Genomic DNA, 17,251 nt, shown 5'->3' on the forward strand with positions numbered 1-17,251 from the left:
GCCTGGAAAACAGCCAATGGGACAATCATATGTCTAAACATCAGCAGGAACTTGGATGATCAGGCCTTTCTATTTCATTCTTCAATTTCTGGCTGGAACTTAGTCGCAGTATTTTATCAAGATTTCTTTTCTGTGGGTAGAGATGGGACAGTGGATGCAGGTATAATCCTTAAACCACAGGAGGTATTGATGCTGGCCTGAGCTGAGAGAGAAGGATTGGGGGAAAAAAAAACCCCTGTGATCTCACACATCTCACTGTGTCTTTCTTAATGCAGTAGAATTTAACAGAATTCTTATATTTTGAAGGAAGAAAGATAGTGATGGGGTTTTGTCTGTTGTGAAACTGCTGATGTGTCTCACTGTTTAATCTCTTCTAGAACAAGAAGAACCATGCCAAAACTTCTGGATCCATGTGGGAAGAAGAGAGGGAGCCACTTCTACGTCTGCTTACACAGCTACTGCAGTTGGATCTCTGTCAGCTTTGGGGTGGTTTAAAAGTGGAAGAAGAGTTTGCCAGGTATGAGTTGGAGCAGGTATGTTTGTGGAAAGAGTGACTGGTACTGAGGGCTAAAAGCTTAAATGATAGATCTGCCAATGAGATTGTATTACAGCCCTCTGTGGGGTGCAGATCATTGGGAACAACTCAAGGCAAAAGCCATGTGTATAGGAAATACTTCCTCTCCTCAAGTCGGCCACAAAAATTTCAAATGTTTGCTGTTTTTTAGAGAATGCTGGAGAATCTCTCAAACAGAAGTTTGTGCAAGTTGTGATAGTGAGGTTTGCTGTCTGTCTTCTCTGGATTTAGCTTAATGACAGGAAGCTGCTACCGGATCCTGGAGAATCCAAGTATCGGCCTTCAGAGGTACCGGGTCACGCGGGAGGCTGTGACACATCTGCTTGCTGTGGCTCTGGTTCACTGCAACCACATGTTCAGTGAGTTCCTGCTCTTCTGCCTTCTTCCTGAAGCCATTGCCAGTTACTTTCCCTGACCTTTTTCTTCCTTCTCACATGTGAAAGGTGCCACTCTGAAGATCACACAGATGCTGCAGCACTTTGAACATGTAGCCCCAGTGTTTGCACGGGCCGTGAGCCTCTGGGCTAAAGAGTATGGTCTGAAAAGCCTGGTGGGTGAACTGCTAAGGTGAGAGAAATACCTGGAAGCTTGTCCTTCTATCCCAAGCAACTTGAGGCACCCCATTCCTTGTTTCATCTTTCTGTACAGGGAAATTGGACAGAAATGTCCCCAGGATTTGGCTCGTGAGGCTTCTGGAGTCAAGGGTTATGCTACTTTTATAAGTGAATTGGCTGAGCAGATTCCAGCTCTGGTGCTCTCCAACATGAGTGTTCTCCTGCCTCACTTGGATGAGGAGGTATGTTTTCTGCAAAGTCACCTGTCCAGAAAAGTCAGATGGTAGCTATCCAGTTTTTCTGTCTGGAAACAGAATGTCTTTCACAAAGCTCAGGTATCCAAAACCTGCTCTATTGGAATAGGTTCTGCCCTTACCTAAAGGATGCAAAGGTAACAGAAACCATGACATTTCCTGTCAGGTTGTCACTGTCTGGTTGTCACTATCAGATGTCAGAGAACAGGATACTGCCTACTCGTGTGAGGTCCCTGCTGTTGTCCCTTGTTCTTCAGCACTTAATGACTTTGTCGCTGTGTTACCTTTTCTTTACCTGCTGTAATTGTTTCTTATGTCAGTTCTTGGCTTCTATGAACCTACCTGGATAGCAAGGTTTGGATTGGAAGGGCCTTAACAGCTAGGGACACCCTGCACAGACCAGGTTGCTCAAAGCCCTATCCAACCTGGCCTTGAGCAGTTCTAGGGATGGGGCATCCACAGCTTCTCTGGGCAACCTGTTCAAGTGTCTCACCACACTCACAGTAAATAATTTCTTCCTACTATCTAATCTAAACCTACCTTCACCTTGACCCCATTCTCTCTTGCCCCATCACTGAATGCCCTGGTTAAAAGTCCCTCTCCAGCTTTCTCATAGCCCCCTTTAGGTACTGGAAGGTGCCTCCCCAAAGCCTTCTCTTCTGCAGGCTGAAACAAGATCAGCTCTCATCCTTTCTTCATAGCAGAGGTTACTTTGTCTTCCAGACACAGCTACGTTCACCCAAGCTTAATATAATATCCATACTGAAAAAATTTCACTTAGGGCTGGAGCCTGGGATTTGAATGGCCCAAACTGGGCATATCAAAAAATGTCTTTTGGTCTGCACCGAGTTAAACAACTGCTGTCTTGTCAGAATTACATGATGCGAAATGCCGTTCTGGCAGCTATGGCAGAAGTGCTGGTGCAGGTGCTGAATGGTGACCAGCTGGAGGAGGCAGCCCGTGGCACTCGGGACAAGTTCCTGGATATTCTGCAGGCCCACGTGTGTGACGTCCATAGCTTCGTTCGCAGTCGTGTGCTGCAGCTCTTCACCCGCATCGTTCAGTGCAAGGCAAGTTTGTGCACGTGGTGCTGCTTTGGGCATCTCTTCCCATCTTGTGTGTTCTGAGGGAATTGCTGCCACCCTGGTTTTTGTTTGCAGAGATGGAAGTTTTAACACAGGAAGGTGCTATCCCTGTGTACTGTGGTGTCTGCAGTTTCTTCCAAGAGACCAAAGATCCCAGGGGTGGGGGAGAAGTCTCTGAGGCTTCTTGATAACTTTATCTGTGCTCTTGTGTTCTAGGCCCTGCCTTTGACTCAGTTTCAGTCTGTGGTGTCGCTGGCTGTTGGGCGGCTCAAAGACAAATCTGTCATAGTGGTTAAAAATGCCATCCAGCTCCTGGCTGCGTTTTTGTCCAACAATCCCTTCTCTAGCAAGGTATTAGTGATTAATATGCTGGATATGTTAGATATCTAACATGCAAACAGGTATCTGCAGTGTGCTATAGCCAGGGCAGTAGTGTTTCTGTGTCTTGTGGGAGGAACAATGTAGCCTTTGACTCTGCGGGTGGCAGCTTTCTGGTCTTCCCAGGTTCAGATTTTGACTTCTTGGGCTCATCCCTCTCTTGGTGAAATTCATAGCTATGCAGAAGGTCAAGAGCAGCAGTTTTGAGCCCACTGTAAGGTTTCTCTCCTTGGAATCAAAATTAGTTTTTTAGAATACTCTTCATGGATCTGCAGCTCTTTGTGTTTAGCTGCACCTTCCCTGAGTTTCTGAGCCTTACTTAGACTGATAGCTTAGACCAGTTCCTATTCTAGGATTAAGGCCAGAGTCTACTCTTCCAATTTCCCAAAACAGGGTTTATCTATGGGGATTGACAACGAAAGCAGGGAATGGAAGAGAGAGAGAATTCTGGCATTTCAGGAAAAGGAGGATGACTAACATATTTCTTATCTTCCTGACATCTTCAGCTAAGCTTTGCTGACTTGGATGAGCCACTGAAGAAAGAAGTGCAGAAACTGAAAGAAATGAGGGCTCGTAGCAGACCTATAGCAGGTAATTACCTTTCTTCTTCTTTCCACTTTCTAGGACAGTCCAGAATTTACTTTTCCTCATATTAAAATTGCTCCCAGGTTGTGACAGCTTTTGTCTCAGATCTTACCTGTGTAAGATGGTGAGACCAGACAACTGGGATTAAACTCAAAACAATTTTCGTTATGGTGGTGTTATAAAAGGATCATATTAATATCCGTGTCTAAATCAACAGTCCTCATAGCTATATATTCTATTTTCAGGGTAGAAACTGAAAATGCCTATGAACACCCTCCCAGGTTTCTCTTCTCTACCACTCAAGGACTGCTTGAGTCATGATTTTGGTCAGATATTATTTAAACTTGATTTGTCGGCAGCACCAAAGTCCAAAGCTAAAGAAACGATGGTTTTCTTACCTGTCTTTTTTTTCTTTCCTCAGTGGTTTGGGTTTTTTTAGTCAAAGTTTTTGTCTTATTCTCACTGTAGTCTGAGTGGGATAAGCAATGGAAATAGTGCTTGTCTGGGGAGAGGGTAGGAGAAGTAGAAATGCTAAGTTCCAGATGAGTTTTTCCTTCCCGTTAAAGGTGTCAACTGAGTCTGTGTTGTTCATTCCCTCTGATTTTTAAGTAGCTCCAGTGGTTGCCCCAGAGGAAGAGTGGGAAGCAATGCTGCCAGAAGTTAGGGCTGCCACACAGCAGCTCTTTCAGCCACTGGAGGAAGGGGAAGAGGAGGTGCTGGAAATGGAAGAAACAGTGGAGAGGACAGTAGAGCAAATCACTGGGCTGTTGAAGAAGCTGAGATACAAGTAAGAAAGCTCGGCAGTTTGACATTGTTTATCCCAAAGGGTGATTTCCAGTAACATTACTCTGTAGGAAGGATTGACATGGGGACCCAGCACAAGATGCTGGTAGGAGCTGCTTTCTCAGGTGTTCAGGGCAAAGCTGGATATTTCCCCTTATGTTCTGCTCTGATGTGTTGCTGATACTCTCTTGGGCAATGTCATTGTCCAGGAGCGCAGCCCGCCTTACGCAGAAGGCCCTGTGTCAATTCCAGGGAAAGGAACCTTTCATCAGTCCTGGGGAGGAAAATGAGGAGGCAACAATCCTGGGTGTTCTGAAGAGACTTTACACAGGTAACTGTATCCCTCTGTCTGTTCCCTAACTTCAAGATAATGCCAGGGCCAGACTAAAACCTGCTGGTATGCTCTGTCTCTCTTTCTGACCTGTGGGGCTCAGTCTGTGTGTACTTGGCAGCTCCCAGGGCTGCAGCATCTCTGCATTATTTGTTCATCTAGTACATTGGCATTTTAGCTGGATCATATTGATCTTAATTTCTGGTTGGAACGGTTCCATGGTCTTAGTAAAAGCATTTCTGGTGCTTTAAATCATGTAATATCTGAGGGGAATGAAGCCAATGTTGCCACTGTCACCCTTCATCCTTGTCTGAATATGTCAGGAATTCTGCTTCCTGAACAGGTGGTGGCACATAATGCTTACCCTTAGCAGCCTTGACCAAGTATATGGTTCAAGCAAAGTTTGGTTATTTGGGGCCTGAGCCTCTGGGTGTACTTATAAGACTTCACATACTTTATGTTTGGTGTTTGTTTCAACATAAGGTTGCTTACCCAATCATGTTGAGCATATTTCTGTTGGAAGTCTATTGTCTAAAAGTCTTAACTTCGTGAATTCTCCACACTTGCACAAACTTTGCTTGGGAGTAGTAGTGTTTGCCTTCTCCCTGGTTCCCTTTTAGGGCCCTCATCTATCTTTGGGGAATTATCAAATTCAGATTAACCCCCATCAGCATTTTAATGGAGTTTACCCCAAATGCCTTTGTACCAAGCTGGCATGTCTCTGGAGCATCACACTGTGGTATGGGAACGTGCTCCACAGCATGCTGAAATTTGGTAGCTAGGTCTGATGGCAGAATATGAATTTTTGTATCCTGGCTCTCTGAAGGTGTCACTGTGGCGTGGGGAGAGGAGGGTTAAAATGCCCTGAACCATGCCTGTTTTCTCTCTTCAGTACTGCTCACAAACAAATGTGCTGTGTAGGTTCATGCCTAGGTGAGAATAGTGAGGATCCTCCACATGACAACAGCAGTGATGAGATTGAAGAAGTTGTGCAGGAAGAGCAGCCTCAAACAGAGCTGGTCAAACAGGAGATGTTGGTGCAGTACCTGCAAGATGCTTACAACTTCTCAGTGAAAATCACAGAAGCTCTGAACCTGATAAGCAAGATGATGTATGAAAACTCTGTCTCAGGTATGTGACATAACCATGGAGTCCTTTTTTCCCATTCAGCATTTCTAGATCTTTTCTTGCTTGAGAGAAGATGTTGGAGTAGTAAAGCTCCAGGCGAAGGAGAAAAGATTGAAGGAGCTGCTTTTCATTGAGCAGATGTGATAGACACTTCCAGGGTATTGGAAAAGCAAGCACCATCTAAATGAATATCATTAAAAAGGTTGAATAGGGTATGAGCAGGCTTTTTAGGAATCCATTTTTTTAAATACCAAGGTTGAAAAGGTTTAATTTAATATGTTTAAAAGATGTTTTTAAAAACATATGAAATACAATGTATTTAAACTTTTTGAAGTTAAAAAAACTGGCCAGGTGACCAAAGTGAGTTCACTTGCAGAAACTACCCTGTCTCCTGTGGGGAGGAAGGGGTGTTCATTATCTCAGCTGAGGTTCTCCCAAAGTAAGCCTGGCCAGTAGAGCTGGATTTGGTTATGTGCTCAGTGCCCTGACACAGCTTCAGCTGTTATGCTGGCCACAAGAGGGGAACTAAGCAGTTGGTCTCACCTTTCCTCAACCTTTATTCTCTAGTTAAACATGAGCCTGATCAATAGGTTCTGTGGCCTGGTTCTCTTCAGTGCTGTAGAGAAAGGTGGTGATCAGAAGGCCTTTGGGTTAATTCAGCTGTTCATATTTAATATTAGAACTAATGTAATCACTTAGATTTTTTGTAGTGTGTGTCAGAAATTGGCATTTCCAAGGGATGAGGGGCACAACTCCCTCTCCCATGCTCTCCAGCACATCCACTTGCACAGATCTGGGATATGGATGGGTGTGGATGCTGCAAATACTTCTGAGGCTTCATCTGTGTTGAGGGGTCATTAATTGCTATAAGCACGTGGCCTTCCCCAATGAGGTTGGGTGTCATTAGCTATTTGCATGCATGAAAATGAACTCCTGGGTTCTGTGTTTTACATTGAACCTTTGAAGCTCAGGGCCAAGAAATTGCCCTACCTGGTACTGAAACACCTGGGGTTCGATTGTGGGGGTGTTTTTTAATGGATGCACAAATTTTAATAACCATTTTCATCTTCCTGTTGTCCTGCACTGTAGTATAAGGTAGGCAAATCCAATGTCTGAACAGTGAGGGTGTTTTGAGATATTGTCTCCGTTTGGAGAGAGTATGCTGCTGGGTAAGGGACTGATGCTAAGGGATGTCTGTGCTCAGATTTAGCCTTTTTTAATTAAAGATTTAATATTTGAAGATTTAATTTTTTTTTTCTGTTGCAAATTTGTGCATTGTGGTGTGACTGAGGGCAGGGAAAGCACACCAGCTCACCTGTTAGATGTTAATTCTCATTTGTAAGGGTTTACACTGGTAAAAACTCTTACTTAACCAGAGATCAGACTATGAATTTTTAGTTATACAGCTCCTCTGATCATTGCTGTTGATATCTTGTGATGCTGTCTAACTTTATTGGGTTTTTTTTTTTGTCTTATTAGAACACTGTGCAGTCTGTTTCAGGAGTAGTCAAGCTGAAACCAAACACAGTATTCCTTACCCCGTTTGTATATCAAATAGCTTAGTTCCTCTAGTTATATCATTGCACTGGGGCTTATATTCAGCTGTCTGCTGTGACTAAGAGATGTTTTTTCCCAAAGTTTGTTTCCCAAAAGAGAACTTTGTTCTTTTGTCCTGGTTTGAAAGGACAGGTGTCTGCCAGTAGGGGCAGAAGTTTCCCTTTTTGGAATAGAGACTTTGGTTCCACTCCCCTCCCCCAAGTATTACGATTGTTTGAATCAAGGACTCTGAGGCAGAGATAAGAGGGGGTGGGAATAACAGCTCTTTTACTAATATATCTAACTATACAAACAGAAAACAATAACAGTTAAAATTGCTAACAGAACGAAATAGATAACTCGGTGTCAGTCCCTTTAGATGCAAGCACGCTGTCTCTGTGCTTAGTCCAGAGCCCGGATTTGCCAGAGGGCAGACGGGAACGAAGGCAGGAGGGAGGGGGGAGGGGCAGCAGCGGCCACGCCGGTCTCGGGCGGGAACGGGCTCACCCTCACCGAGGGCGGCGGCTCCTCGCTCACCGTGTGTGTCCGGGGGATCAGCTGTGTCCGCAGAGGCAGGAGGCTGGAACGGGGCAGATGCAGGGCAGGTGATCGCAGAGGGTCTGGCTCTGCTGTGCTCGACCGCGTGGCTGAACGATCCCAGGCATCCTCCTCCCAGCTCGCCGGAAACGCGAGTGCCCTCCTGGAAGCCTCAGAGGCCCCTCCGGGGGCCGTCCCCACCCACCCCCTTTGTCTGGACCCATCAGGGACCCTGGGTGTAGCCCGGCCAGCTCCATTGGCATGATAATGGGAAAAATTCTTACGATTGACACAGTAACAGAAAAGCACTCAACCCCCAACATTATCCACCCCGAATTTTTTCCATGCTACATGCTACATCATATTGAAATCTTTAAATTATATACATAGATGTAGCTACAGGCACAGTATCATATATAGTTCACCCTAGAACAAGGTCCCCTTGGGGTATGCATCGGGTCTCTCCATCCTTTTGCATCACCCACCAAGTGCAACCTGGTCCTTGAGCGAAAACCACCCCACGAACAGGATTGTCTTTGCTGGAAGCAGAGTTCACCCAGACAGTTTTCCCTAACATGCCTCTCAGGTGTACCACTGGAACCTTATCTCCATCTGCTGCTCCCAAGGGCTCTGACTGGGCAGGGCCTGCTCGATTAGTGGAACCTCGGGTATTCACTAACCATGTGGCCTTTGGTAGATTGATCTCCCAGTTCTTGAAAGTCCCCCCACCAAGTGCCTTTAAGGTGGTTTTAAGCAGACCATTGCACCGTTCGACTTTCCCAGCCGCTGGTGCATGGTAGGGAATATGGTACACCCACTCGATGCCATGTTCTTTAGCCCAGGTGTTTATAAGGCTATTTTTGAAATGAGTCCCATTGTCTGACTCAATTCTTTCAGGGGTACCATGCCTCCAGAGGACTTGTTTTTCCAGGCCCAGGATGGTGTTCCGAGCAGTGGCGTGGGGCACAGCGTAGGTCTCCAACCATCCGGTGGTGGCTTCCACCATGGTCAGCACGTAGCGCTTGCCCCGGCGGGTCTGAGGCAGTGTGATATAGTCAATCTGCCAGGCCTCTCCGTACTTATATTTGGACCATCGCCCCCCATACCAGAGGGGCTTCACCCGCTTGGCCTGTTTGATGGCAGCGCACGTGTTACAGTCATGAATAACCTGAGAGATGCTGTCCATGGTTAGATCCACCCCTCGGTCTCGTGCCCACTTATAGGTGGCGTCTCTGCCCTGATGGCCTGAGGCATCGTGGGCCCATCAAGCCAGGAACACTTCTCCCTTGTGTTCCCAATCTAAGTCTATCTTTGAGACCTCTATCTGTGCAGCCTGATCTACCTGCTTGTTGTGCCTGTGTTCTTCATTAGCCCGACTCTTGGGAACATGGGCATCCACATGACGGACTTTCACGGGGAGCTTCTCTACCCGAGTGGCAATGTCTTTCCACTCATCAGCAGCCCAGATTGGTTTTCCTCTACGTTGCCAGTCAGCCTTTTTCCACCTTTCCAGCCAACCCCACAGAGCATTGGCTACCATCCACGAATCAGTTTAAAGGTAGAGCTTTGGCCATTTCTCTCTCTCATCAATGTCCAAGGCCAGCTGAACAGCTTTGAGTTCAGCAAGTTGACTCGATCCACCTTCTCCTTCGGTAGCTTGTGCAACCTGTCGTGTGGGGCTCCATACGGCAGCTTTCCACTTCCGGTTCATCCCCACAATGCGGCAGGAACTGTCGGTGAAAAGGGCGTAGCATGTTTCATCTGCTGGCAGCTGGTTGTACGGTGGAGCTTCTTCAGCCCGGGTCACTTGCTTCTGCTCCTCTTCATCAGCGAGACCAAAATCTTTACCTTCTGGCCAGTTTGTAATTATCTCCAAAATCCCAGGGCGATTTGGGTTACCAATACGGGCGCGCTGCGTGATGAGGGCAATCCACTTGCTCCATGTGGTGTCGGTGGCGTGGTGAGTAGAGGGAACCTTTCCTTTGAACATCCACCCCAGCACTGGCAGTCGGGATGCCAGGAGAAGTTGTGCTTCTGTGCCAATCACCTCTGAGGCAGCTTGAACTCCCTCATAGGCAGCCAAGATTTCCTTCTCTGTGGGAGTGTAGTTGGCTTCAGATCCTTTGTAGCTTCTGCTCCAGAATCCCAGGGGTCGGCCTCGGGTCTCACCAGGCACCTTCTGCCAAAGGCTCCAGGACAGACCATGGTTCCCAGCTGCAGAGTAGAGCACATTCTTTACCTCTGGTCCTGTCCTGACTGGGCCAAGGGCCACTGCATGAGCGATTTCCTGTTTGATCTGGGCAAAAGCTTGCTGTTGTTCAGGGCCCCAATGGAAATCGTTCTTCTTGCGAGTGACCTGGTAGAGAGGGCTCACAATCTGGCTGTACTCAGGGACGTGCATTCTCCAAAAGCCGATAGCACCTAGAAAAGCTTGTGTCTCCTTCTTGCTTGTTGGTGGGGACATTGCAGTGATCTTATTGATGACTTCAGTGGGGATCTGGCGCCGTCCATCCTGCCACTTCACTCCCAGGAACTGGATCTCTCGGGCAGGTCCTTTGACTTTGCTCTTTTTAATGGCGAAACCAGCTCCCAGTAAAATCTGGATGATCTTCTCTCCTTTCTCAAACACCTCCATTGCTGTGTTCCCCCACACAATGATGTCATCGATGTACTGCAAATGTTCTGGAGCCTCACCCTTCTCCAGTGCAGCCTGGATCAGTCCGTGGCAGATGGTGGGGCTGTTTCCACCCCTGGGGCAGTCGGTTCCAGGTGTACTGCACGCCCCTCCAGGTGAAAGCAAACTGAGGCCTGCACTCTGCTGCCAAAGGAATGGAGAAGAATGCATTTGCAATGTCAATGGTGGCATACCACCTTGCTGCCTTGGACTCCAGCTCGTACTGGAGTTCCAGCATGTCCGGCACGGCAGCGCTCAGCAGTGGAGTCACTTCATTCAATGCCCGATAGTCCACAGTCAGTCTCCATTCTCCATCAGATTTCTGCACAGGCCAGATAGGACTGTTGAAGGGTGAGTGGCTCTTGCTGACCACCCCTTGGCTCTCTAGATCACGGATCATTTTGTGGATGGGGATCACAGCATCTCGATTTGTCCGGTACTGCCGGCGGTGCACGGTCATGGTGGCAATTGGCACCTGTTGTTCAGTCACTTTCAGGAGTCCTACTGCAGAGGGGTTTTCTGACAGTCCAGGCAAGGTGTTCAACTGCTTAATGCTCTCTGTCTCTACAGCAGCTATTCCAAAAGCCCACTTGAACCCCTTTGGGTCTTTGTAGTAGCCGTTCCTGAGGAAGTCTATGCCTAGAATGCACGGTGCCCCTGGGCCAGTTACAATTGGATGTTTCTGCCACCCCTTCCCTGTCAGGCTAATCTCAGCTTCCAGCAAAGTGAATTCCTGTGATCCCCCCGTCATCCCAACAATGGAAACAGGTACCTTCCCCACATGTTCTGATGGTATCAGGGTGCATTGTGAACCAGTATCAACTAACACTTTATGTTTCTGTGGCTTTGACGTGCCAGGCCATCGCACCCACACTATCCAATAGATCCTGTCATCCCATGCCTCTCCCTGGCTAGAGGCAGGGCCCCTCTAGCCCTGGTTATTATTTCTTTCCTGGGCATACATAGTGGAGGTTCCTTCCAGGGGATCTGACAGAACATCCTCCTTGCTGTAATACCCTGCACCTTGCTTGTGGGAGGTTGAGGCTACCTTCATTTTAGTGCGGCTCCCTCGGTTAGCATTTCCCTCCCTGAGCTGACGCACCCGTGCTGCCAGGACAGAAGTGGGTTTCCCATCCCATTTTCCCATGTCTTCCCCATGGTCTCGCAGGAAAAACCACAGGTCAGCTCGTGAGGTGTACCCTCTCTCCCTAGCTGGGGGACGTGAAGCTCTGACTTGGGGGCCTGTGACTCGTACTGCTGCTACGCTGATCTTCCTCACCTCCTCCCTCACCTCCCTCATCTCCTCCATCATCTCCTCCCTCATATCCCTCATCCTATCTTCGACCTGTTGGAGGTCCCTGGCCACGGCAGAGACATTAGCCTGCATTGGGCCATTCATCATGCTCTCAAAATTTCTGAGTTTGTTGGCAACAGAACACACTGTCTCTGGACTGTTATCGGCATTAATCACTGCTATGTAGGTGGTATATTGAGATGGACCCAAGGTTGCCAGATTCCATAACATCTGCCTTGTGCACTTGACCTTGTCAGGGTCATTGTCATGCTGTCCATCCCTCCCAAAGAATACCTCTAATACTGCTACTTCTCTCAGCTGCTGGATCCCTTCCTCAAGGGTCTTCCAGCGCATCCTACGGTGGTGCTCCTGCATTCTCTCTCTGTGGACAAACTTCTCTCTCACACTCATTAAAAGCCGGTCCCAGAGGGAAAGGAGGCCTTGCTCCCTTACGAATATCTGGTCCACACCTGAATCCTGGGCCAAGGATCCCAAATTCCTGGCCTCAGTTCCATCCAGTTGAACACCTGTTCCCGTAAGGTCCCAGACCCGGAGTAACCAAGTTGTAAAAGGCTCACGGCCCCGCCGAGCAATGTCTTTACGCAGGTTACGGAGACTATCGTATGAGAGGGACTCGGTGACAATCTCAACCTCTGGCTCCCTTGCTGGTTGTGAGGACCCTTCTTGCTGATCCCCATTATCTAAGTGCCTCGTTTTAATCTTAGATTTCCTAGTTTCCACAGGAGCAACTGCTGCTGGCTGTGGCTGCTCCTGTGATCCAGCTGGAACCTGGACAGATACAACATCTACGGGTTCCACTGCAGCACCATCTGACTCTCCTTCTTTAGGGCAGGGTTTCTCACCAGCTGGAGAAAAATACTCCTTCATCATCTGGCTATGCTCCTTCAACATCTGATTCTGCTCTTTCAGCATTTGGCCTATATCCTTCACTAGAGCCCCCACCCACTCTGGGTGGCTCATTTCTGCAGTGGGCTGTGGGGCAGCATCAGGCTCTGGGGCAGCATCCCTAGTCCCTGGGGCAGAGGCAGGTTCTGGGGCAACCTCCCTAGTCTCTGGGGCAGAGGCAGGTTCTGGGACAACATCCCTAGTCCCTGCGGCAGAGGCAGGTTCTGGGGCAGCATCCCTAGTCCCTGGGGCAGAGGCAGGTTCTGGGGCAGCATCCCTAGTCCCTGGGGCAGGTATCAGAGTTGTTGTCCAAGCCAATATTCCCTTGATTCTGAATGCTAAGTAGAACAAGCCTACCAGCAACACCAGCCACTGTATAATAACAGTGGCAATTAAAACAGATCTGAAATCCTTGAGAACCAGTGGGGTAGCCTCAAAAAACTGGGTGATGGGTTGGAAGAAAATTTCCCTTGCACTCGTTATCTCACAGTAATTACCATTACTGAAATAGCCCCAGAAACACGCAGTTAGAGTACGATAGCTCCGGATCCATGCAACCGCTTCCCAGAAAAAATTAAAAACCCATGAATTCCTGACATAATCAATCCACCAAACCAATCGGACAATAGCCACAGCAACCTTGGTGAGGGGGCCCAAATTCAAAAAAGGGCTTACAAATGGGAGGGAGATGGCTGTGACCACATGGAACACAAACCAGATTAAACCAGACAACATATTGCCAGTTAAGAGACCTGTTATTCCTGTCTTAACTCTCAACTCAGTGCCCTCGAGCCTCACGTTGGGCGCCAAAATCTGTCCTGGTTTGAAAGGACAGGTGTCTGCCAGTAGGGGCAGAAGTTTCCCTTTTTGGAATAGAGACTTTGGTTCCACTCCCCTCCCCCAAGTATTACGATTGTTTGAATCAAGGACTCTGAGGCAGAGATAAGAGGGGGTGGGAATAACAGCTCTTTTACTAATATATCTAACTATACAAACAGAAAACAATAACAGTTAAAATTGCTAACAGAACGAAATAGATAACTCGGTGTCAGTCCCTTTAGATGCAAGCACGCTGTCTCTGTACTTAGTCCAGAGCCCGGATTTGCCAGAGGGCAGACGGGAACGAAGGCAGGAGGGAGCGGGGAGGGGCAGCAGCGGCCACGCCGGTCTCGGGCGGGAACGGGCTCACCCTCACCGAGGGCGGCGGCTCCTCACTCACCGTGTGTGTCCGGGGGATCAGCTGTGTCCGCAGAGGCAGGAGGCTGGAAACGGGGCAGATGCAGGGCAGTTGATCACAGAGGGTCTGGCTCTGCTGTGCTCGGCTGCGTGGCTGAACGATCCCAGGCATCCTCCTCCCAGCTCGCCGGAAACGCGAGTGCCCTCCTGGAAGCCTCAGAGGCCCCTCCGGGGGCCGTCCCCACCCACCCCCTTTGTCTGGACCCATCAGGGACCCTGGGTGTAACCCGGCCAGCTCCATTGGCATGATAATGGGAAAAATTCTTTCAATTGACACAGTAACAGAAAAGCACTCAACCCCCAACATCTTTCTCAAAGATGGTCTCTGTGCTCTTTCCCTAACCATATCACATTTGATTTAGCTGTAATATGGTAAATTTGTGTTTCTTTTCTGGGACATCTACATTTTTGTACTAGTGATCCCATTCTGACTCAAGCCCTCTGCAGACAGTGGCAGTGATCTCTAGATGCTTGTAGAGCTTGCTGTGAGACCAGTACTCCTATGAATTTGTTTTAATGGCCTCTCTAATGGGAACTGGGAAAGAGCTGCATTATCACAACTGTTCTCTCTGCAGTGGTGCAGGAAGCCATTGAGTTCTTCGTGACAGTCTCACAGTTTGGTGTGCCCCAGGCACTGCTTGGAGTCCGCAGGATGCTGCCCCTCATATGGTCAAAGGAGCCTGCAATTAAGGAGGCCGTGCTGAATGCCTACAGACAGCTCTATCTGAGCCCCAGTGAGGATTCAGAGAGGTATGGATCTTCCTAATCAGATTTTTTTTTTCCTTTTCCTCCCCCCATCCCCTTTCTGCCTTTGGGAATGGTGTATGGACAGGAAGAGAACTGAGAGTTGCCATGCTTGGTGCTGAGCTGAAACATAAGGCTATTACTTGGGTAACCCAGACCTCCTGCAGGATCTACTGCTGAGCTTCTGTTCCTGGTTTGTCATAGAGTTCACATGTAGGAAATTCAGGCAGCAAATCTCTGTGGGACCCTGCTAAGCACATGCTGAGAATTACTTGAAGTTAAACTGTTGTCAGGCACTAATATTTATTGTTCTCATAAATTTCACTTTCATACAAAGCATTGCCTAAATAGTCTGGGTAGGGTCCCTATCTGATAGGGAACAGAAGTGTTAATTATCAGTGTTTCTCTCGCCAGCAGGGTTCTTGACTGGCAACAGTGAATTTCAGTGTGTTAAGAGTCCACTGTCAATATGGAGTCATCCCATGTCCAGGAGTCTTACATACTTCACTCTCTGTGGTCAAAGTTATTAGCCAATGTCAGTTGTCCCATTTTGAGTTTTTTATAACTGTAGTTGTTCATCCTGCTGGGATAATAAGAGGAACAGTGTGGTCTAAAGTTGAAACTATATTTCTCTTAGCAAAGCTCAGTTTTTTTTGCTGACAAGTCATACATGCTGTAGCCTTGGTCACGTGTAGGCATTCTGCTTCTGATGTACACAATACATTCCCCATTTGTTTATCCTTCACACTCTACAAGGTTAATTCTTATTTGGGTGCTTTCACACGTGATTCTGCTTGTATTTCAGTCAGACCAATCTTAAATCTTTTTCTAACAATTTCTACATGTCTTAGATGGGAGGATGTCAAAGGGTCTTTGTTGCTTATCCTTCATGAGGATTTGGTGGTGGGAGCTTGCTGCCACTTGCAAGTCTGCTTCTTCCATTCTAGAGAAGAGCTGTCTCCTCTCTGATGTGGCACTTGCCCTTTTTTAGTGCTTACCCACTTGTAAATCCTGTTGGATTCCTGTGCAATAAGTGTGATCCCTGGTGAGATGCACCATAACTCATCCTCATTTGTACCATCAGGGCAATAATGAGCACTTGCTGATTCTTATTCCTTCCTGATAATATTGCCTGGAGACAGCACTTCTACAGTTTGTGCTCTGTCCTCATTTGTTCATAGAGAGATTTTCAGTTTCTAGGGAATTGTACTTTGACCTATGGTTGAGAATAAACTGGGAAATGGCTGCTTAGTGCCTCTGATTGGATCATTGAGCACCAGAAGGAGCACCAGTGCACAAGGCAATGGACTTTTAAGGCTACATCATGGTAATTGGCACTTGAGTTGGGTGACTTTGAGAACTCTAGTTTGTTGTGGGAGTTTTCCTGATCTTGTGAATCATCTCTGTTATCCAACAGATGTTTTCAGCTCTTTCAGTAGGGCAGTAGTTGTGACAGTTGCTTTTTCTTTACCTTTTAATTTTTTATTGTTATCTTTTCCCTTTCAAAGGGCCAAAGCACAGGTCCTGGTGCATTCTCTCTCTCTCATCATGGTGGATGCATCACTGGGAACGATACAGTGCTTAGAGGAAATAGTGAGTATTTGCCTTGCCTGGGTTTGGACTGTGTATCTGTTTTATTAAAATGGTAGTCATTGCAGATTACATCTTTACTTTGAAGTTCATTCTCCTTTGCCTCTCTCTGATTTTTTCATTCCATTCCTTTTGCAGATCTCAGAGTTTGTGCAGAAAGATGAAATAAAGCCTGCTGTGACCCAGCTGCTTTGGGAGCGGTTCACGGAAAAATGTCCGTGCTCGTCGCTGGAACGCCGCGCTGCTGTGATGCTGCTGGGGATGATGGCACGGTGAGCCTGGGGCTGGAAGGGTGCACAGGGAGTCAATTTTTATTGAAGAACTCTGGGTTCTGCATCAGCTGACTCTTTGGCTCTAGCTTCAAAAATAGTAACCCTATCATGGGGTAATGAAGCCTGGAACTGAACATAGTTGTGCTGGATCCCACCAGCATGGCCTTTGAATGATTTTGATGAGATTATTTTCCTTATGTGAATGTCCATCCCTTCCCAGAGTTTACAGTGTCACAATTCTGCAGCTTTGTCTGTGTTTGGATAAGAACAGTGAAAAGCTGCTGAGTAGAGATGTCTGGAGCCTTGAGCATGAAGAAAAATGCATCTGTTTCAGTTTATGGGGAAAAAAAAAAAAAAGCAAATGCACTAAAAGATTTTAATTTTCTCAGTTTCCCAGTCCAGTAACCCTTTGGCATTCAACTTACCTGCTCTTCTTGCTGTTCTTACTTCAGTCCTTCATTAGTCAGAAACAGGCCTGCATAATGATGATCCTAAAATTCTTTCACAGGCAGAAAGGGGAACAAGTGAGTATGGATTTGGAATTGGCTTTTTTTGGATAATGTTGGTTTGGTTTGGTTTGGTTTGTTTCCCACAGTAAGGGAAGTAATGGTATATGTCACAAGTCCTGAGCTCCTGGACTCTTTCCTACTTTCCAACATTTTTGTTTTTCTTACCTCTGTAAGTTTTGGTCCTTTCTGATTGGAAAGAACAGTCAAGAATATTCCTTTAACAAAGAGGCTATGCCCACTGTTGATCACTTTGGAGTAATTCATCTCCTAGTGGAGAGTGA

At 47.2% G+C, this 17,251-nt stretch overlaps 1 protein-coding gene across 2 annotated transcripts in view; it reads left to right on the forward strand.

The window, feature by feature from the left end:
* The window catches only part of NCAPD2 (non-SMC condensin I complex subunit D2), a 30,647-nt gene that overhangs the window by 1,380 nt on the left and 12,016 nt on the right, over positions 1-17,251 (forward strand). Inside the window, exons 5-17 of one of the 2 annotated variants that reach the window (XM_079306205.1) lie at positions 378-517; positions 806-933; positions 1,018-1,141; positions 1,223-1,370; positions 2,255-2,452; positions 2,684-2,818; positions 3,352-3,436; positions 4,040-4,217; positions 4,423-4,544; positions 5,466-5,675; positions 14,431-14,605; positions 16,108-16,192; positions 16,328-16,461. In XM_079306205.1, coding sequence (XP_079162331.1) covers positions 378-517; positions 806-933; positions 1,018-1,141; positions 1,223-1,370; positions 2,255-2,452; positions 2,684-2,818; positions 3,352-3,436; positions 4,040-4,217; positions 4,423-4,544; positions 5,466-5,675; positions 14,431-14,605; positions 16,108-16,192; positions 16,328-16,461 — 1,862 coding nt within the window. The remainder of the gene's footprint in view (positions 1-377; positions 518-805; positions 934-1,017; positions 1,142-1,222; positions 1,371-2,254; positions 2,453-2,683; positions 2,819-3,351; positions 3,437-4,039; positions 4,218-4,422; positions 4,545-5,465; positions 5,676-14,430; positions 14,606-16,107; positions 16,193-16,327; positions 16,462-17,251) is intronic. The other variant, XM_079306206.1, reaches the window with a different exon arrangement.

Source organism: Erithacus rubecula, assembly GCF_903797595.1.
Source record: "Erithacus rubecula genome assembly, chromosome: 1".
NCBI lineage: Eukaryota > Metazoa > Chordata > Aves > Passeriformes > Muscicapidae > Erithacus > Erithacus rubecula.